Below are 21,095 nucleotides of genomic sequence, written 5' to 3' on the forward strand. Positions count from 1 at the left end.
CCACTCATTGCCTCCTAAACACAGCTAGGGATGAGCAGGTTAAGATTACCTTCTTTTTTCCCCCCCCAATAGGTGGACTACCTCCCTGACATAGCAGCTTAAAAGTCCCTGCTGTGCCTGTTTAGAAGAGGAGCTTAGAGTCAAGCATCCCAGTCCCAAGTGGGAAAGACTTAGCATATCCCAAGAGCTTTGGTCTCATGATGGAGGTCTTTTTTTGTGTGTGTATCCTAATCACTGAACCGCCTTTTCTCCCATGGTTATCACTCTCAGTGTAAAGGTCACAGCTGCCAGATATGGATTATTTAACTGTCTTTAGACACTTCTGAGGAATGGGGTGGTATAGATTAGGACAGTCTGTAGCATGTGCAGGGACATCGGGATGAAAGACAGCTGGCAAAATGGCTATCACTTGTGTTTCAACCAAGCATGTAAAAAGTAGATATGAAGCCACTCCTACCTTTACACTAACTCAGACAAATGTTTTTCATTTCCATTTATTGCACTCCTACTTGCTCCAGGCCATCAGTGGCTCAGCTGGAGTCTGTACCCCAAGTTGCACGGCAAGCGACTCATAAATGGCTAACCAAATATGACATCCTTACTTAAATAACCACTTCTCGATAACTACCTCAGAGAGACACGGTTTGTCCGCGAGGTGTGCCTGCAGTGAAGGAGGAGCACTGCACCCTGCGCGTCCCCTGCATCTGCAGGTAACTCTTCCGCTCTGCTGGGCAAGGGGAAGTACTGTGCAGCATGGGGATGGGGCAGAACATGTGCAGGAAGAAGGGATGGACAGATGGCTCACAGGCTGTAAATAGGATGCTTTACATTGCAGCCTGTGCCTAAGACCATAACAGCAGGGACTCTCGGTTCTTCTTCTGCCTGCAAACCGCTGACCCCACTGAATCCTGCCTTAGGCTTCTGGGATACACACTTAGGTCAGTAGCTTGATGTAAGTGTTTTGATCTAACAGAGTACACGCTGCTTGGTGCTCCCAGCTGTGTTAAGTTGCCTAGTACTTCAGATCACACCAAAGACTTGCTGAGCAGAGCACTGAAGTATCAAAAGACAAACAGCTGTTCTCTCCTCTCTAAAAATTTAGTAAGTTATCACGTTATCTATTAATATAGTGGTTAGCTCCCTGAGATATGCAGAAACATAGATAATATTCAGATCATCTGCCTTCCCAGTCAGGAATTACTGTAATTATCTCAAAGTATCCCTTCCCCAAACAAAATGAATACGTATGCACAGCCTGTGCAGCAATCCCTTCCTGCACTGTATTATAAGGAATTCCAGTGCAATACCAGTAGTCATTAAGCCATATTAGTTTTGCCTTTCTACTAAGAAAAGAACCTCTGGCTATGAAAGATTTCGCCTTAGCAAAGAGACTTCCAGGAGCAGTCACAAAAAGGGACAATCCAAATAAACGTTCTCTCTTGCAGAACAGGAAGGAAAAAAATACATGAACTTGAAGAGGTGTCTGGGCAAGGAGCAGAAAGCATCAGAGGGTCAAAATCCCCTAAGGACATTAGGGAAATACCAGAGTACTTCAAAAAAAAGGCCCTACTAGCTTTGATGTTCCCACACAAGCAAATCACAAGAGACAGGCTGGGCACTCATTTACATAAGAGCTTCAGAATGAGACAAGCCTCATGTGACTTTAGGGCTATGAGTAATGGGCCCAAAAAGCAGCAGAGAAAGATCGGTGGGATCTGGGGCATTTAATCTGGAATCCTTCCTCTGCGCAGAAGTTGCAGTTAACAGCAACTGGAGTTAGCCAACCACCCGACACTGAAGGTGTCACGATGGAGGCTCTGCCTTTTCAGCATGCAGGGGCTGATGGCTGCTGAGGCTGGATGCTGTGGGCTGCCTCCATCTCCTGGTCCCTCCCAGTCTTTGCCCACTCTTTCAGCACTGAGGTGTCCGCCTGGTGCAGAAGCTTGATGAATCGGGTGGGCATGTGAGTTGCACGAGTTGTAAAGAAAGGGGAAGGAGGGTATGGGTAAACAGAGAGTCAGATTTTGAAACAGAGGAGTATGGTGTATAGATGGGGTTGGTAGATCCAGCAGGCTCTGCTCTGTGGGGAGTAGGCTGACTTCTAGGTTGTATGCTCTGAAAGGAGGGGTGCATGAGTCCAGAGGGAGCTGGGCTAAACTGTAAGGAGAGCAGTGGGTGTGAGGAAGGTGGCCAGGCTTCCATGAACATGGGCTAGAGAGCTGAGTGAATTACAAGGACTAGCTAACCTGTGGCAAAAGTACTTGGGAACTTAAACCATTTAGATGTTCAGTTGGGACAGCACTGAAGCATATGCTGAGGTATGCTCCTGAACAGCTGGAAGAGATAAAAAAGTTAACCAGCATAGAGAGCAGCTGATCTGGAGAGGTCAGACTCTAAGGAGAGGGTCCTCTTTCATGGCTGCACGGGGACACTTGCAGCACCAACTCATTTTTTTTCCTTCAGGTCACAGGCAACACCAAGAAGCCATGGTGGTATACAGTATTGCCAGTCTAGGCAGGGATCTGAAACACCTGATTGCCGGTACAGGCATACTCATGCCACACTGAGGGAGCACTACAGTGCAGAAATCTCCTGGCAGTGGGGCTGGGTTAGGCTGATCTTGGGATGAGAAGAAAACACCACTTTCAAGCACTTTTTCAAGTAGCAGTTGGCAACTTGCTTTTCAGGAGCTGTTGAGCAAGCTAGATGCCAAGACCAAAAGGTGAGGAGCTTCCTTGCTGCCGGTGGTGAGGAGAGGTGGTAGGGCTGGCCTGTGCCTTCAGGGCTGCACGCATGGCTGGGCAGAGGTGGGGATGCCGTGCTGCCATCACCACCTCCCAGCATGGCACTCAAGCAACGTCAATTGGGAATCCTTGGCATAAGGGATGGATGAATGAAGAAAGCAGTCAAGTCAGACTAAGCTTGGCCTCTCTTGCAGCCTGGTCCTGACCATCCCTTACTTTCACACACACATAGTTCTGGGGACTGAAGATACTCTGCACCCACAGGAGCCAACTCCTTATGCACACTGATGGTATGGGTCTCCCATGGTACTGAGAGCTCTTTGTGAGAGGACAATGATGAAAGGTGGGAGTATGCAGAGACTTACAGCAAGTTATCACCTCTTTAAGCACTTGGCTACATCACCTGAACCAGGGAGCACTTGATAACGTTCTGAATGGTGGTCCTGAGCAGAATTGCTTTCTTCAGGGGAAGTCCCATGTTCAACTGTGCTCTGTCTCATCAATATAAAATAGAAAATTCAATCCTTCAATAATTTATTTCTTTATATCAGAGAATGTTTTTCAATCATACATTTAAGTTTGTAACTTTCAACACAAGAGTAAATATACGTAAAAAAAATTCTAGCTGTGCAAATTTCAAGTTGCATTGTTTGAAAGAATATAAATATTTTAATAAAACATGTTCACATTAAGGTTCACAAAATATATAAAATTTAACAGAAATAAGTCAGAAGGGTTTTTTTACTGTTTAAAAACTGTTTTTTAATAACTAGAAAAAGATTCTAAGCTTGAGAAGCAACTTAGAAGAGGTATCACCTCCAAAATCATAGCAGCAAAACAGATGCTGAAAAACTTAAAAGGTGTGAAAGGAGAAGAGAGAAGCAGGTACCAGGCACAATGGTAAAGGCAAGGTCACTAAAGTAAGTATTGCAGATTGAGAAGTGGATGCATGAACTCCAGGAGTAAAATCTCAACCCAAAAGCGCTCTGTTACCAAACTCCAAGCTGTTTGCACAAAACCAGAACCACATTAAGGATGACAGGAAGAAGTGTGACAGAAATGGGGAGGGAGAGTATGAACAGCAGCACACATATTGCCAATGGTTACAATGCAAGAGAAGAGTTGCTCTAGTTTCAGAACTGAAGCCGAAGACAAACGGCTTCGGGGTTCTTTTGTCTGTTGGAGGCAATTCCTTCCATACACGTGGGCAATGGCAGGATTCAGTTTTCCCATCACAAGCATACATTTACGAAAGTTGCTTCTGTAATCACCTGTCGTTCCAGCTGTCTTGGGATTTGGGAAAGGATCTAAATGCTGGTTAGGTTAAGTGCGTTAAAGGAGCGGAGCACTGCTGGACTTGTTTCTGGCTGCAGTTTACTGATGGCTCTGCAAACACGGAGCCGCTTGCTGTTAACACCCCGAACACCAGCAGGAGCTCCTGCCTTGACAAGCTCTGTAGAACACCAGCAAAGATGCGGGAAACCCAAAGCAAGTTTCTTCAGACACCAACTGCAAGTTGCATCAGCCTGTCCGGGGGGATCCCTCTGAGGAAATATCTGCCTCTGGCTGATGTACACAAACACAAAGAGCTCCTGCACCTCCAACAATAGCTGTGGCTCCTTGCCCGGGAGGAGGGGAGGTATTGACAAAGAAGCAGAACTGGGAAGTTCTTTGGATTCAGATGCTTCACACTTCCTCCTGGGAAGTCCAAGAATTAAATATGACATTGTAGGAGTTTAGTCACGAATGACAGCTCTGTGCAGAAGGCAGCCTGCCCTTCTCAGCAGTCCCTGCATGCAGTGTTTAGAGGAAGTAGACTTTTATTCCCATTCTGGGGAATAAACACAAACACAAGCAAACAGCTTGTATTTCCCCCCGTCCTCCCATTCCCAGGACTGTTAAGTGTTTTGGACATAGCACAGTTTCAGTGAAGGATGTAGCCAGTATCGCTTTCTTCTTCCTTACCGACTCCTCCCTTCTGCTAGCCATAAATCTGTTTGAACTGGTAGCATTCATTGCAGTAGCCGTTGCACTTGGCATTGCCATAGTGATCACAAGCAGGGGCTCGGCAGCGTTGCTTTGGGGCCTCCTCTGCAGCTGGGTCCCTGGCACTCCCCGACGGCGTGAGCTGACCAAGGCGCTGGCACTCCTGGCACAAGTCATCACTTCTGCAGGCCAGGTTGTTTCTACATGAAGCCACAGCACACTGTCTCTTCTGGCTACTCAATGCTGCTCGCTGCAAATCTCTGTGCTGTCCTGTTCTCTTGAAAAACATTAAAACACATTGTCAGTTGGCATGCCGGCAGCACAAGCAGCTTTTCATTTACTTTCAACTCTGCTAATGGTTCGTGTAGGTAACCACTGGGGGCTGCTGCAGACATGCTTCTTTTGAGAAGTACAATAGTAAGAGCCGTGTTGGGCTTTCCCAAAGAAAATAACAAATTCTATTACTTCTTAGGAAAAAAAAAAAAAAGGTTTTTTTTATCTTTGATGGCCCTTTTAGGATTGAGAGTTAAAACAAACAAAACAAAAAAACCCAACCACCCCAAAACCTGGAACAAAGAAAATCTGTTATGGTCTCAATGAAAAAGGTAACATGAAGTGGACTAAATTCTTCAATGCAGTTGCATGGCTCTAAGGGTAAGAATGAAAATCTCTCCCTCATCAGCAAACGACCAACTGTTGGTCCAATTGCTTCCACTGAAATTGCCGGCAAAATCCCAGCTGAGGTAAAACTGAACACAGCCATGATAACCTTAAACTGAGAATGACTTTTAGGAGTGCTGCTCAGTTGCAGCAGGAAAAACATAAGCTACTCTACACTTGTCTTTCCATGATACTTAGGATGCAGTCATTTGAGGATTTTCTAGTGCGCATCCTGAGTTGTTCACACAAGACAAAAATGTGCAGTGCTCAACAGGAGGAAGATTTTGAGAAGTTTGTGCTTACTTCTGGCTGTCTCACCAGCTGTTCTTCTGTCCTCCTGGCTTCCTGAAATCTCTGGTTCTGGGCTTTAATGAAGCAGTTCTGGCAGTACCCTTCGAGCATCGTGCTGCCCAGGGTGCCGCAGTCGCGCCGCTGGCAGGACACTGTGTTACGGAAGGCGGCAGCGGAGGTCCCCGGCTGACCTGCTGCCAAGGACTTCCTCTGAGATCTCCTCTGGTGGTGTAGCGAAGTGCTGCCTATAATACAAAGTAAGGACAAGAGGAGTTTGAATGTGCCCAATAGATCTGATGTCCCAAAGCAACTATGAAAAGCCTCCCAGTTTAAAAATAAAAAATAAAAAATAAAAAATCTAGTAGCCTCAGACATGGGCTTTGGACAATCCTAAGACCTCTCAGTTGACGCACTTTCCTCCATGTTATATAAATAAGGGAGCTAATACAGTGTGATTTTCATATCAGAAGTTGTTGAAACAGCTGATTTGGGAAAAACTTGCCCTCGGTGGGAAAACTAAATCCCATTGAAGTCAAGGGGAATTTCACCTTTGGCTTCAACATGTCATCTGTAATCTACCCCAACACTTCCCTCTCGGACTCCCCCATTTCAGGTGCAACATGTATGCAATGGAAGTACAGCTGCACAGAGCTTAATGGGAAAAAGTGCTATACGCTCTTTAGTCTCATGAAGCAATCTTATATATTCTACAACCAGAAGGAAAAAAAATTCATTGTGAACAATGCTGGAAAATAAGCTATTGCAAGCTGGCATAGAAGTTCCTTAATTTGAAAGTATGTGGAAAGCGCAGCATTGGCACACTTGTCAGCAATGAAACAGTCTTAAGAGATAAGCAATAATTCTCTCTCACATGTGCCTTTCACTCTTTATACCCAATGGCTCTTTGCCTGCGTAACAGAACAGTAGCATGAAAGACAAAGATTTCATGCTATGATTTAATCACAGACTATTGCCTTGTTGAAGGCCTGCCTTTAAACACACATGCACACATGTGCGCACATGCACATGATAATACCAAGAAAGATTTCAAGGTAGATTGTAACAATACACTCCTAAGTTACTCCAAAATGCAAGCACATTATCTACAGCCAACTTCTACTTGCTCTGCTTATCAAGGTGACTTTGGTAGTTACGCCAGAGCGTTATACCTGTTACCTCCAGAATGAATGCAGGTCTTCAAATTCATCCCAAGGTTTTTAAAAGCCTTACTAACATAACTGGTTCTCAGAAGCATCCCTCACCTACTCCTACAACTTGTCTAGCTGTGAAGAAAATTCATACCAAACCATGACTGCAGTTGAAGGTGGGGAGGGATCAAGCCCACCCCCTCTTGAGCTAGTTTTGCTTCCATGAAAGCTGATGGGAATTTTTACAAGAGATTTCACAGATTTCCCACACTTACATAGCATGCCCCTTTACGGGATAATATCAGCCAAAAAAACACCTTCTCCTTAGACTGCTGCTTCTGCTCCACACCGTTTCTGTCACCCCCTGCCCTTTTAGCACCCAGTACACGCAGAGCTTCACAGCTCAAGGAGGCCAATCTGCAGCCAAAGTGTGCCAAAGCTCACCCCATCTCCACTTACCATGGTTTTCCCTGTACTCAAAGAAACACAGCGTGCAAAAGCCCTCATTCTGCGCTGTCCCAAAAAACTTGCAGCCAGATTTCCTGCAGAGGTTACCTCCCTTCTTCTCCTCAGGAGGCAGCACTGGTGGCGGGGGCTCCTCGCTGCAGCTGTTGGGGGCCTGATGGCAGGAATGCTGGAGGAGGCTCTGTGAGATCTGGGATGGGTCAGATGTCGATCTCTGGTGGCATGTGGGCAGGAAAGCAGGGCTGCCATTTGAGGAGCGCTCTGTAGACCTTTTGAAGCAAGTGCTACATATGCCATTGAAGGTCCTGTTGGCCTTCTGACGGCACATCTTGCACGTCGCATAGTCTAAATGTCTCCGGTCATCCAAGTTATTGCAAGGACCAAGCTGTCTGGAGTTGTAGCAGCGTTCACAAAGCCCATTGTGTTGCACATTCAACGTAAAGGGGCAGTCTGGTGTCCTGCATTTCATGGCCGTGGTCTCGCTGTATAGGAAAAGGCTTGGAGCAGTTGGAGGTGCGGAGCGAGGCCCTGTTACAGGCCCTTCACACGTCCATGCCCCAGGTTCACAAACGTCCCCACGGGATGAGCCTGACCCAGCTGCCTTCAGTTTCTCGGGTGCTGCTTTGGAGGTCTGCTTTCTTCCTTTGCTTCCCTGGGACCTCCGCTCAGAGCATTCATGGCAGTAGGGCTGGGTGTTCACAGACATGTAGAAAGGGCAATTTGGTGTTTCACATTTCATCTGTAAGAGGGAGAGCTGGGAAAAAGACAATTCCTGTCTGTTCCTGGAGCAGGTCTCTCTTCTAGGAGGTTCAGTGTTCTCCTGCCACTTCTTGTACTCATGCTGTACCAGCTGAAAGTAATCTTCCACGAGATTTATTTCTTTGGGTAGGTTGCCTTCATCTAACCTGACAGCCAAAAAAAAAAAGATGCATCAGTGGTTTAAAAGGGCAGAGGGTTGGGGTGGAGGCAAACAGAAGCAATGTGGGAAGGAAATGTAGATTTAATGCACATCCATATTACTCAGCTAGAAGATCCAGGATGTTGAACTGTTGCTGTAAATGGAAATAATTTTAAAAGCAGGTGTTCAGTGATGTCAAATGGATACTTTCACATCTAAAGAAATGGTCTGACACAATGTTAAACAGAAGTATTAAAAGGATTTTCTAGGTGAGGGTTTTCCGTCTGGTAGCTGTTTGCATGAAGAATATGGATAATCTCTCAGAAGCGAAAAGTCCCCCAAATCCTGAAGTCCTCTGAAGGCTAGTGCTCAGCTGAGCGGAGGAGGAGAAGACCCCTCTCTTCACCAGCCCACACTAAGAACAAGGCTTTCCTACAGCGGGCTCAGCATGTCATGACAGCAGATCATGAAATCTTCTCCTGCTTTTGCCCTGTTGGGTCTGTATCTACCAGTGGAATTCTTCAAACAAACTACAGGGCTTCAGTGCAGTGTGTGTAATGCTAGCATCCATCACACCATCCATATTCTGCCCCAGAATGCAGGGACAACCCCGCACCGGAGCTTCACCATGCCACAGTTGGTAGGATGAGGAGCTAGCATTACTGGTAACACCAGGAACACACCCATGCAGTGGGACTAGGGAATCTCAGCTGCTACTCTTTACGTATGCATATATCCTTTCAGTAGAAGGATTTCAATTTTCAAGGCTCCTAAACCAGAACAACCCAACCCCATGAAGATACCTCCCTGTGTGGTAATGGAAGCAAAGACAGAGGATACAGGTAGTTGCTTCCCTCCCACGTTTGTGAAGGGGCTGGGTGGATGGACACTGCTGCCAGCATCCCCTAAACACAAGAAGCCGATGGGTGCCACCAGCTGCCCCCTACATGTTACTGATGCTCAACCATCAGGGGGATGAGTGCAGACACCGGTTCCTCCACTGGCCATAGCTTCACGCCTACTGCCGCACTGCAACAGCCCAGGGTGTCGTGGCATCTGCGTTAAGAACATACCACCAAGTACTTTCCCTAGGGCAGCCAAAATTACGCCAACTGCCCTTTATGCAATGTGCCCTTACGTAAAGCGCATAAGTTTGGTCTAACTAGTTCCTGGGTTTAACCACTTTTCAGCCACCCTGTTGTGTAACCTAAAAGTCAGTGAAACTAATCTATTGGGTTTACTCTTCTGAAATATTAGTTTCAGTCTGCTGAGGCTAATGACATTTTTGCCTTTAAATTTGAGACTGGCTCAACCTCATACCACTTCAAAGCATGTCAGCCCTAATGCCCTGGTTTCATATTGCAGAGGGTAAACAGGTGTGCTACCATGGAAGGAAAGAAGGAAGGAAGGAAGGACGGACCGAAGGAACAAGGAAGGACGGACCGAAGGAACAAGGAAGGACGGACCGAAGGAACAAGGAAGGACGGACCAAAGGAACAAGGAAGGACGGACCGAAGGAACACACTGGGCTGCCCAGCTTCTCCCACTACTGTAAACAAGATAACTTTGAGGAAACAGGAGCGACACTCACTTTGCAGCATTAATTAGATGAGTTGTACCATGATCCCAGCCTTGCACTGGAATTTCTATCACTATCAAGTAGTCTTTTAGCAGCTGCTCTTTCTCCCTCTCCTCTGCCTCTGTCAGAAAGTGCACACTCAAGTCCTCAAATCTGCCTCGTTCACTCGTCACCAGAGGGACAGCCCGGATTTCTGTGGGGAAACAAGATGGGTTAGCATATATATATATGTATATATATTTTACCAGGTGGGAGTAACCACACGATGCAACACACAAAGATGTCTTGTGTGACTGATGTCACCACTGGTGCTGAATTTTGGAGAGAGAGGAGAACGGCTGGCCAGAGCAACTGGTTCCTAAACAGTGCCACCAGGGGAGGATGCAGACAGGTCTGCACCACAAACCTAGCCCCATCCCACAGGAGTTTTCATGTCCCCATAGTGATTTTCTTCTTAGTGTGGGCAGCATTGTTTGTTAGTTTGTTATGCCCTTCCACAGGATGATATCCTAACCTGAACCTAGAGGACTGCTATCCATTCAGAAGAGATGCATTAAAACTGGCAAAACGTATACCTCATTAACCCTGCCAGGCAGTGGCACAGTGCTGTGCAACCATGTCCTTCAAAGCTTCTTCTCTTATGATGCTGCATGGAAAGGAGGCCACAATACAGTGAAGCAGAGGCCACCCTTTGACTGATCCCAGCCTGCAAGTTGGTCAGTTGTACTCTACTTTCAACCGGCATTTTGAAGACAACCTTTTGTTTCTATTGAGATTTACAGTCAAAACTGTTTCTGCTCACATTTTAAGCACATATTCCAAAGGAATCTTTTACATTTATTTTATCTTTTGAAAAGCAAATCTAAACCAGATTATATTTTAAATGCTTTATCAGAATGATGATATTGAAGCAGCTACATAAATAGCAAACAAGGTACTTGAAAAATACCTGGCCCGCTGTCCTTCAGGGTCACTAGTGGTGTAAAATGCATATTGTCATAGCCGAGCACAATTGGGTATCTGTAGCATTCTTCAGCTGGCCAAAGGAGAGGTAAGTAAATACCACCAACGTTCAGAGGAGCAAAACTGGAGCCTGACTCTAAACTTCTCACCACTTTATCTGCATAAAGAAGGAAGAAAAAAAAATCCCATAAATAAACACAAATAAGTATGTGCTACAGGCACGAGAAAACATATTCTAGGTGTTTTAGAACAATTGCTGAAAAGGCCTGTTTGGAAATGCATCTACCTGACAACAATAAGTATCGAAACAAGATTGCTAACACAGCACCGAGTAACACGGTGAGATGACTGTCTGCGTAACTCACCTGCAAGGACAATGACTGGCCTTCTGAGGATGTTAGCAAGGATGAAGATGTGGATTTCTTCCAGTGCATTATATGGAAGCCTGTTTTGAGCCCCAGATGTTTCTGGGGAGGTCATTTCAATGAGGTATTCCCACTCCTCATCCCAGTTCTGAGGAAAGAAACATCCATCAGCAACGGTTCAAAGACACAGAGGTCAGGAACCAACTGCAGCACAACAGTGCTCAAAATAATCATATTTTCCCGTTTCCTCCAAAGGAAGACAATTTCTGTTCTCCACTAATGGCGGAATCCGTGAAGCCAAAAAGCAAATGAAATCAGCATGGCAGTGCTGAGGAGCACTCAGAAAACAGCGTGACTCTCAGGCCACCTTACCCGGGTGTCATAGTGGAGTCCCGTTTCTACAAACTCCTGGGATTTAACAGCCTCCCGCTGCCAGCGGAGCTTGAAGTTCCGTGTATCAATCTCCCTGAGTGCACTAAACAATGTTTTTCTTAAGACAAGGTCGATATCTTCAATACCCCACATGTACTGTGACGCAGCATGCATGAGGCAATTTCCATCACCTGCAAAAAACAGAAAGAGTACGTTATTTTTAAATTGCTTCTTAAATAAAACCCCAGAAGTGCATGGGATGTAGAATTACACTGCGCATATCCATATTCCCGGTGCACTTCTCTCTGAGCCTTGGACAGGAGGGTTTTAACAAGACAACCATGGCTACGAGCTCTCTGCTCAGAGACAGAAAGGAAGAAAGTCCCTTCTCTGCTGGTTTTCTCCCTTCCCCGGTCGGTGTTAAGCTGTCATTCAGCCATGGTGGGAAGCCTGTCCCTGATCTATCTTACTTAACTTTGACTGATATCATGAACTACATTTTGGGGTCAACTGCAAGTGTCAAACACAGTTGAAATAGCTTTTAAAACACAACAAAGTCAACTTTAAATTACAAAAGAATGTGTAAATCTCTCTCATCAGTGTTTATACAAATATACACCTGACGGCACAGGGTAGAGATAATGGAAACCACTACGAAAATACTATAGTAACACCAAGCCTCACATCCCCTGACGAGCACTGCATTGAAAGGCTTGGCACTTGGCTGTGCTTGATGGAGGAGTTGTAATAAAAGAGACAGAAAGGGAAGAGTAGGTGATTTATGTGAAGCAATTGTAGGAACACCTCTTGCCTTCTGCTTGGAACTGACAGTATGCTGTGCTGTTAAAAGTTTTATTTAGAGGCTTGTTTTTCTAAAATGCAAAACTAAAACTAAATAAATGAAAACCGTAATGATTCAATTTTCGTTTAGACACACTGTTTGCATTGAAAAGTCCTCTTTACAAGTAGGAAGAAAAGCGATGTTCTGCAATTTCAGAGGGGAGGAAACTGAGAACCAGAGGAGTTAACTAACTTAATTAAAAGGTGTGACAAAGTATGCCTATGGCTAGGTTTCAAATTCTATCTCTACCCATCTTCTTCAAAAGAGAATATCTCCCTTGAAAGAGAGACGTCAAGAATCATTACTGTCATATCCTCAGATTCAGAACTAGGTCTGGTGTTTACTATGGTGGTAAACAGATTCACTGAATACTAAGAAACCATAGCAATTTCCTTGGAATTGAGAACATCAGCCATGGTAAAGCTACCAAATTTTTCTCATGTGGCAAAAACCTCACCCAAAGCACATCCACAAAAGACTTAAACCTAGGTTGCCACATGCCTTATGAGCTCAAGTACACCACCATTTGTGAACACTTTTACTACTTTTTCCATGAAACTGCAGAGGAAAACATACAACAGACCCCAGAACCTGAAAAAAAGATGTAATTTGAAATCTACTTAATACTTCATAAATTGCTATGGACTCAGTGCATATTAGGTTCCTGCAGCTGCATACTGGTCTCCGAATGCTGTCTAGTAAAGCTTACTTCAAGTCTGCAGGCTGCTTGCTTGAGCTCTAAAATCAGGGTAGAATATATAAGACAGAAAAACTGACTGTGTTTCCTTCTGACCAAGAAAGATGACATATTAATCCCGTTAAAATTTTCCCTTTGCAAAATCTAGAGCAAAGATAAGATTTTTTTTTTTCCCTCTTTCTCTCTGAGAGCTCACTTTCAGTTCTTTATTGAGAAGCACTGCCCAAAATTCCTTACACAGCACTTGGAATTCCCCCACACCGTTTGACTAGCAATTGAGCAACAGTTGTACTTTTTGTTCTGCGGAGTGCAGGGCTGAGCAGGGAAGCCTCCCTCGGACTTTCCCGGGGGGTGTGGCTGGGTGAGCTGGAATGAATGCCGATTCATTATACAAGTGAAATCTCTACAGCCAATAGATGCTGGAATTTTTAATTTTTATTTAAAAAAAAAAATACAGTTTCAATTTTTATACCTCCTACTGCTCTCCTATCCTCCATTCACATGTCTGCAAAGAAATGTGTGGTGATACAAAAGGGCTTTTTTTAATTATAAAAACCAAAAACATCCCTCCACAAACTCATGTACGTTTTAGTTAAAATATATATCGAAAGATCCCGTAGGAAATACTTTCTCTATTTTCAACAATTAAAACATACATTAGAAAAAAACCCAGAATTTTCTGAAGAAAGCCCACCGACTGAAAGAAATAGTATATTCTTCCCACATCTACAGGGTTGAGCAGCTAAATGCTTTTAAAAGTATTTTTCATGCCACATGGGAGGACCGCCCCACCCCCCCATCTTATTTTCTGGGATAATGCAGGGTTTCTGAAGGCTTCTGTCCCCTCTTTCAGGGATCCCCTCCTTCAGTCCAGTCTACCTTCTCTCTCCTGCAAAGGTCCCTTGCTGCGACTACTTTGCATAAACCACAAGTTCCCAAAGCTACTCCTTCTACACATGTACTTAATGACCCCAAAGCAGTGATCTGAAGCCAAGTTCATTGGCTGTGCGGGCTACGGGGGACCAAAAACTGAGCCCTTGCTTTGCCTTCCCTCAACCTGCCCTAATATTTCAGCACCTTGTATATTGGTATGCCTGCTTGCAGATGGGATCCAAGTCACCAGTCCGCAAACTGATCCCATTTAACGCTGGCCGACAGTCATGAGAAAACACAAGAGGTCACATTTACTGAATACAGCGTTGTCAGCAACGAGGGCCTGTCCAGGCAGTGTTAACCCCTGCAGGACTCTATTAACAAGAGACGGGGGATTCCAAAACCATCGCTCTTTGCCCTGGGCAAAAATCACACACGTTGTCCATTTTCCTAGTAAATCTCTTAGAGCGTATCTCCGGGGCAGAAGTTTTGAAGACGCAACACTTGGAGAGGTGTTACCTTCCTAGTACCTGCAAAGTGCTGTCTGCCCTAGCTGCAACTCCAGTCCTTTTGGAAGTTAAAAACTGCATGATCTCCGTGCACAGCCTAATTACAGTCATGAGAATTTTACACCTGTAAAAAGCCCACCCAAAGGTCAGTGCCCTTCAGACAGTTACACAGACACACATTGGGATCAAGCCCTTCAAGGTCACGGCAGGGATATCTACATGGTGTTTCTGTTTTTATGGCTTTGCACAACACAGCCATGTGCAGTCAGGCTGAGAAGTATGGCAGAAAGTGGGATAGGAAGAATGTGGACTAGGAAGATAAGGGCAATGTGTATATAAACAGATATGAAAAGCATCATCCACAGAACGTAACGGAAGGACTTCAGTGAGGCTGCGGGTCCACCACACCCCGTGTTTCTATAACCAGTGTCTTCTGCTCCTTGAGCAAAGAATTTGTATTTTCCATGTTCTTGGAGTCCTCACTGTCCCAGTCTACCTTCCTGATTTGGGGCAATCTGTACCGTAGGGAATCCTGAGTCCAAGTTTGCAGCTATGTGACCGTAAGTCATAGCCATTAGCAAATCTTTCCTCCACTGGATGTGAAATGCCCAGCAACTCTTACAGTCATGTGCAAAAGTTTCCTGCTCAAGGCTGTGGACACATGTACCCTGTTCAGGAATTCTTTGCACTACTGCTGTACCTTTTAATTTACAGCACTTGATTCAATACACACAAAGTAACTCAAAAGCCAAGTCCTAAACCCAGCACTGACCCTCGAAAGCAAAGGGCACTGCGAACTTTGCATTGCACAAAGATGGCTGTCATTCACACACATGGGAGTTACTGGTGAGCCCTGAGGGAGGGCAAGAGCTGGCAAACCCCAGCAGATAGCTGAGGATGAGGCAGCCGGCTGGGTGCCAGGCGCTGACTCCAGGGCCAGCGAGGTCAGGTTCCCAGAGACTCCACGTGCAGGATGCTCCTGCTGGCACTGCTCTTAAAGCTGGATCAGCAAGTGAACCTTGCCTGCCAGCTACAACAGCGGGGCTTATGGTAGGATACTAACTTCTGCTATATATATACGGGAATGCATCCCTGTCACTGAAAGCATCTAAAATCTCCTTTCGCCTGGCATTAAGGGCCGTTCGGCACTTCCGATGAGGCGGCCAACACATAGCAGAGTTGGATTCACAGAAAGGCGACGGGTTCCAAGTCAAGGCTCCAGCCTGGTATTTTACTTTGACGTGCCACAGTTACTGATACTATCAAAATAGCTGTGAAATTTTCAGGCTGTTCATGATACCATGATATGGGCGGGGGACTGCTACAGCCTCAGGACAGTACATCATGTGGAAAGAATTTTAGTTTACAAAACAAACATTAAAAGGCACCACTTTTTTAAAGCCGTGTGCCCCTGGGTCAGTAGCGTGAACTCAGATGTTGTTAATAAAGGTGCTACATTCATATTACCCATCTTAACGCAAGTGCAAAGACCTGCTCATAACTTACCATTAGTCTTCAAAGGGACAAGTCTCCGAACTTCCATGCACCAGTTGAGTTTCCTCTGGCGCTCCAGCGAAGTCTGGGTGGCCTGGTCAGTCAGGGCCTTCTGAAGTGTTTCCCGGAACTGAGGACAAAACTGGCACATTCTGAACATTTCTATGGTGTATCTGTGCATAGTCCTGAAGTGATGAATTATTCCACTGGGGGGTTTGACCAGATCTTCAGGTGTCCTCTCTCTAATCTTCATGGCTTTCAGCATATTGCTCTGATACAAAGCTTGAGGAAGGATGTGTTGGCCAGCCATGTTTCTAGAAGACATCTGAAATGAAAAAGGATCATTTTATTGGCATGCTAAGTGTTTTTGCATCACAGCACTAACACTTCTGCAGAGATTGAGAAGGCACTTTCAGAGGCGGGATTCTGGCTGCGGTTTTGCCTAAAATGAGCACGGAGTAGATGCATTCCACTGAGCCTTATGTACATGATGGTTTTTAAAGCTCATATCCATCAGCCTCTCTGCATTATTCAGATACAGACACTGACCAGCTTATTCCAATCATCTACTGCTATCACTTACTGAGATATTACAGAGAATTTATTCATAACTAAGGAAATTGCATCATCGTTCCAAGAAAAAAAAAAAGGCATTTAAATCAAAGTAAGGATAAAAGGAGGCAAGATCAAGGGAAGGGAAAATTATCCTAGAAACTCGACTAATTGATAATTGCACAGTAATCCCATATGAACTTGCTGAACTTTCAGCACGTTTCAAGCTCTTGTTTTGATGACATGCCAAAAGAAGCAGATAATGACCATTTCAGATTTCTGCAGCCCATACATTCTGAGAAGTGATGCTTGGTACAGTACAGAAAGAGCCCCAAGAATTACACGCCATACTAGCATCTGTCCCATACTTACGGTGGCCGAAGAAAGCAAGTGAGGAATTTGTAGCAGAGCAAGTACTCAAGGACAGACTTATGTTACTCTTCCTGAGGCTCCTTTTATTTTGTGAGCAGTAGAGGTACTGCACAGAGGTGCTTGTGCCGCATGTGGGGGTGCAGACTGCGGTGCTGCTATTACTCAGCGGTAAGTCAACACAGCTGAAAAAGCATTTCCACTTGGCTCAAAAACCCCAATATTTTTCCACAGTGGGACATGTAATGTTTGCTGCCCTGCATCCCTTTCTTCAGTACCTCTGGTCTCATGGGCTACAGCAGGAAGAACAAAAAAAAACCCCATAACCTCAGACTGTCTGTACTCTCTGAAATACTTATTCAGAGCACACTAACTTTGTGGCTAGCTAGAGCCAAACATAGGCACCACATCCCTCACAAATCCCGTGCACTACAGTAACACCACCAACAACCTATTTTTACATTGAGAGACTCTCCATGCTGTCCATGTACATTACTGCTCTGTTTAAAAACAAAGCAAAATTTCTATTGAGACAAATAAAAGTATGCTTGCCTAACATGTTTAGACTACAGCTGGTCACGTTAGGAGAGTCCATCATTGTGGTTATGAATCTAGTGGCAAATATCAAGCCATAAGTATACAACAAGGTCTGGATATATAGCTTGCCAAGTCCAGGGAGACAAGAAGCAACTGAAAACTGGTTTATGCAACTATTAGGAAGTTTTCTCACAGAGATGGGAGTCTGGAGGGCCAGAGAGAGAAGGAGAAGGACCACAACCTGACAGACCAACCAGGAAGGGACTCCCAGGTCTGTGGAGGCAGAAGACCCCTCTTGCACAGAAGGATTTAAGCACATCCTTCCCCACAGGGAACCAGATGCTCTCTCCTCTTCACCCAGACACTTCCATTGGCGACAGCGACGTCCAGCCACCCAGCTGGAGCGCTGGAAAGGACCCTGCCAGGGTAAGAGGGGACTTAAAAGCCCTGCTGCCAAAAGCTGCCCTCCATAACCTCTCTGAGAACCAGCTGATGGAGAGCCTCAGTGGACATCCTGTCAAGCCCTAAACAGAGGCAGGTGAAACAAGAGATGCTGCAAAGTCCTTTCTGCTCAGTCCAGGCAATGTCATTCACACAGTGTTTCCACTGCTCCTGTAAGAGCACTAGGGACAGGGCTCAGAGCTGTCAGACCTTGCAACACACAGAAAAGCTTTCCTTTAGCTAATAAAGATGGCATGTTCTTATCAACCCCCAACAACATACAGCCTTAAAATGGAAATAACACATTTTCTTATCCACTCCCCCCCACCAATATAGTTTTCCACGTTATTTCTGTAATTCTATATTTAAATGCATGGACGATTTAAGAAATGAAATATAAGCAACCCCTTATTAATCTGTTTAATAACCACAGCTATACTTTGCTCCGAGATGACCAAAGTACTGAATTCCTTACTTATGTAAGTACAGCCATTGAGCCAATGGGTTTTTTTTACATGAATAAAGACTAATCACATGATTAAGAGCTACCGGCATGGACCTTTGAAATGGTTATTTCCAGCTTTAAGCAACAAAAAGTACTCGGTTTACAGAAGCATTCACTGAAACTATTTTATTCAATATTATATTCTACAGACATATTTTCCCCTCCGCACATGGAAATTACTGTCTACGCTATTTATGGTCACTAAATGTCAATCAAGGCAAAAGCTGAGCAACGCTTATTTTCAAAAACAATGTGATGAAACAAACAGAACTCAATAGCCACCTAAGCTAGAGATTTAAAGAACAGAAAGCTCAGCTACAATTACATTCGCTTATACTGTACTGTGCTTTACTATATGCTGTACTGCTTTAACCTTCTGACATGCAACGACTATGAATTCTCAGAAAAGAACAGCTGTAAACAATGATTAAATAGCGACCTGAGGCAGCATCCTTCCTGAACATGTAACACTGAGGATGCAGGGCTCGGGAAAGCGGAATACTGTCCGGAGACCTGCCAGTGACTTCAGAAAGTTAGTTTACTTTTCTGTCCCCTGTCTGAAAAAGGGCAATAATAAACTCTTTTCCGTAAAGTGACAAGACAACACTAAACTAAACACGCCCCATACGCCGTCAGCGCCCATGCATTTCTACGCCCGGGTCTTTGTCTGAGCGCTCGGTACAGAACTAAGCACGTTATCACTCCTCACCAAGGAAGAAGATGCGGATCGAGGGGTGTTTTCTCTACCCCGGGACTGGTTTACGCGGCTTAGCTCCCCGTCGGGCTGCTCTGCGGGCGGCGAGCGTACGCAGGGCGGGCACGACCCCCGCCGTTGCCACCTGCAGCCGTGCTGGGCAGCGAGCTCGAAGCAGACAGCGTCTCCGGCAGCGGCAAGCGCCGAGGGCAAGCCCCGCAGACCCCGCAGGTGCCGCCGGGCTCCCGCCGAGCCCCGCCGGGGGCCGGGCTCCCGCCGAGCCGCTCGGCAGAGGGCACGACTCCGCCGCCCGCCCCACGGTGCCCGAGGCGAACCGGGAACCACGGCACAGCCCCCGCCTCACCCCGCGCTCGGCGGCCGGGTGGGAAGCGACCCAGCACCGCGGCCGAACCCGCCGGGTGCCCCGATGCTCCCTCCCGCAAGCGGGAGGGGGGAGATGAAGCCTGTTCGGGGCTCCGCCGTGCCCCGCCGCGCCCGCCTCCCCTCCCGTCCCCTCCCCGCGGCCGGCGCGGCGCTCACCCTCACCCTCACCCTCACCTCTCCGCCGGCGGGCTCCCCCTCCGGGCGATCCACCGGGCACTCCTGCTCAGCAGCGGGGCCGGGGCGGTAGGACGCAGCCGAGCTCGGGGGCCATCAACCCTCGCCGAGCCGGGTCTCCCTTCGCTCCGCCGCCGCCGCCCCCTCCCCGCCGGAGCTGCTGCCGCCGCCGCCGCCGCCGCGGAATGAAGGGCTGAGCCCAGCCTCTTCGTTGTTTTTTTTTTTGTTGTTTTTTTTTTTGTTTTTTCCCCTTTCTGTTTCAGCGCCCGGGCGGCAAAAAAAAAAAAAAAAAAAAAAAAAGCCAGAAAAGAAAAAAAAAAAACACACACAACAAAAAAAAACCCCACCGGGGATTTCCACCGGCAGCGCCAGGGACTTTCCGACATGTGACAACCGCGGCCGCCGCCCACCCGCCGCCGCCAGGGGGCGCCGCCGCGCTCCCGGGCCCCGCCGCGCCGCCGCCGCCGCCGCCGCCGCCCCTGCCTCCGCCCGGCCTGTCGCGCCGCCGGGCGCCTCGGGAGCCGGGGTGGCGGCGCCACAGGCCCCTTCGTCCGCTTTCCCCCCCCACCCCGGGAGGGGTGCCCGTCCCGCAGGCCTCGCTCCGCAGCCGTGCCGGCCCGGTGCTCGGCGGGCCGCCCCGGCGCGGGGGAGGGCAGCCCCCGGCCCGAGTGGCTGAGGCCGGAGCAGCTCTGTGACCCCCCCGTGCAGGGCATCGCCCCGGCGGCGCCGCAGCGGTGTCAGAGGTCCCCTCGGGCACCGGGGGGTTGTGCTGGGGAACCGGCAGCTGCAGCCGGTGCTACCCTGCCGTGCCGTGAGCAGAGCTCGGGGCAGCACCCCGCAGCACCCCGGCACCCTCTGAGCACCGGTGGCAGCAGCAAGAGGCTCAGGCTTCCCCGGGAGCCCTTGTCTCTGGGTGTGGGTGCCCACCCTCCCGAGAGCTGACATCCCTGCGGGATAGAGAGGGAGCCCGGCCCGCTGGAACCTATTGCTCTTCTAGACTGTTTTCAGACCCAAACAATTTTGGGTTGTTTTTTTGTAGTTCCCCCCCCCCCCCCCCCCCCCATTTAGGTTGCATCTGCTTCACAGTTTTGTCTTTGTTACCAAAAGTGACTTAATATCTTTAATTAGAGGGTAGCCTGATATGTAATCCCTAACTCCATATGATGTTATTTTAGGTGGGAGATGTTAATGTGCTTTAATCCAGCGCTGCTGAAGGTAGGGCTGTCATAGACAAGGGGCAGAACTTTGGACCAAAGTTATCAAGTCAGGAGGATCTCAGTGCCTGTGTTTGTAAAGTCCTGGCCACACGCGGCAGTTTGTAGGAGTCCTTACATTTAATTATTCTAATCAATTCACCTCTTTAAACTCTGTCCTAAATTCTGTGCAATGGAAAAACTCACTGAATAAAACACAATACTTAAAGACCCGTAAATATGACTTATGGATGGGATTTATGCTGGGGAAAGGCAGTTCCTTGCGTCCCAGGCTTGCATCCTGAAGGCACCCAGAAATGAAATGCAGTGCAACAAATTTTCTTGCCGTCTTAGACTCACA

General features: G+C 47.0%; 1 protein-coding gene across 1 annotated transcript; it reads right to left on the minus strand.

The window, feature by feature from the left end:
• Positions 1-3,347: 3,347 nt before the first annotated feature.
• Positions 3,348-19,999, minus strand: TNFAIP3 (TNF alpha induced protein 3). Its single transcript, XM_064447184.1, has 9 exons — positions 19,542-19,999; positions 15,898-16,210; positions 11,472-11,662; positions 11,100-11,247; positions 10,721-10,891; positions 9,784-9,964; positions 7,289-8,199; positions 5,694-5,926; positions 3,348-5,007 (listed from the first exon to the last, which is right to left on the minus strand). Exons 2-9 carry the CDS (start codon positions 16,208-16,210, stop codon positions 4,726-4,728), a joined length of 2,430 nt encoding a protein of 809 aa, XP_064303254.1. The 5' UTR covers positions 19,542-19,999; the 3' UTR covers positions 3,348-4,725.
• Between the last annotated feature and the right edge of the window lie 1,096 nt (positions 20,000-21,095).

This window comes from Phalacrocorax carbo, chromosome 3, assembly GCF_963921805.1.
Source record: "Phalacrocorax carbo chromosome 3, bPhaCar2.1, whole genome shotgun sequence".
In the NCBI taxonomy this organism is placed as follows: Eukaryota; Metazoa; Chordata; class Aves; order Suliformes; family Phalacrocoracidae; genus Phalacrocorax; species Phalacrocorax carbo.

Bases quoted from the DNA above. Each gene is read 5' to 3' on its own strand.
- TNFAIP3 (XM_064447184.1), bottom strand. From the start codon at position 16,210: ATGTCTTCTAGAAACATGGCTGGCCAACACATCCTTCCTCAAGCTTTG. The intron at 9,965-10,720 runs GTATTTTTCAAG...GTTTCCCCACAG, and splicing joins CCTGAAGGACAGCGGGCCAG to AAATCCGGGCTGTCCCTCTG. The intron at 8,200-9,783 runs GTGAGTGTCGCT...TTTGGCTGTCAG, and splicing joins CATCTAATTAATGCTGCAAA to GTTAGATGAAGGCAACCTAC.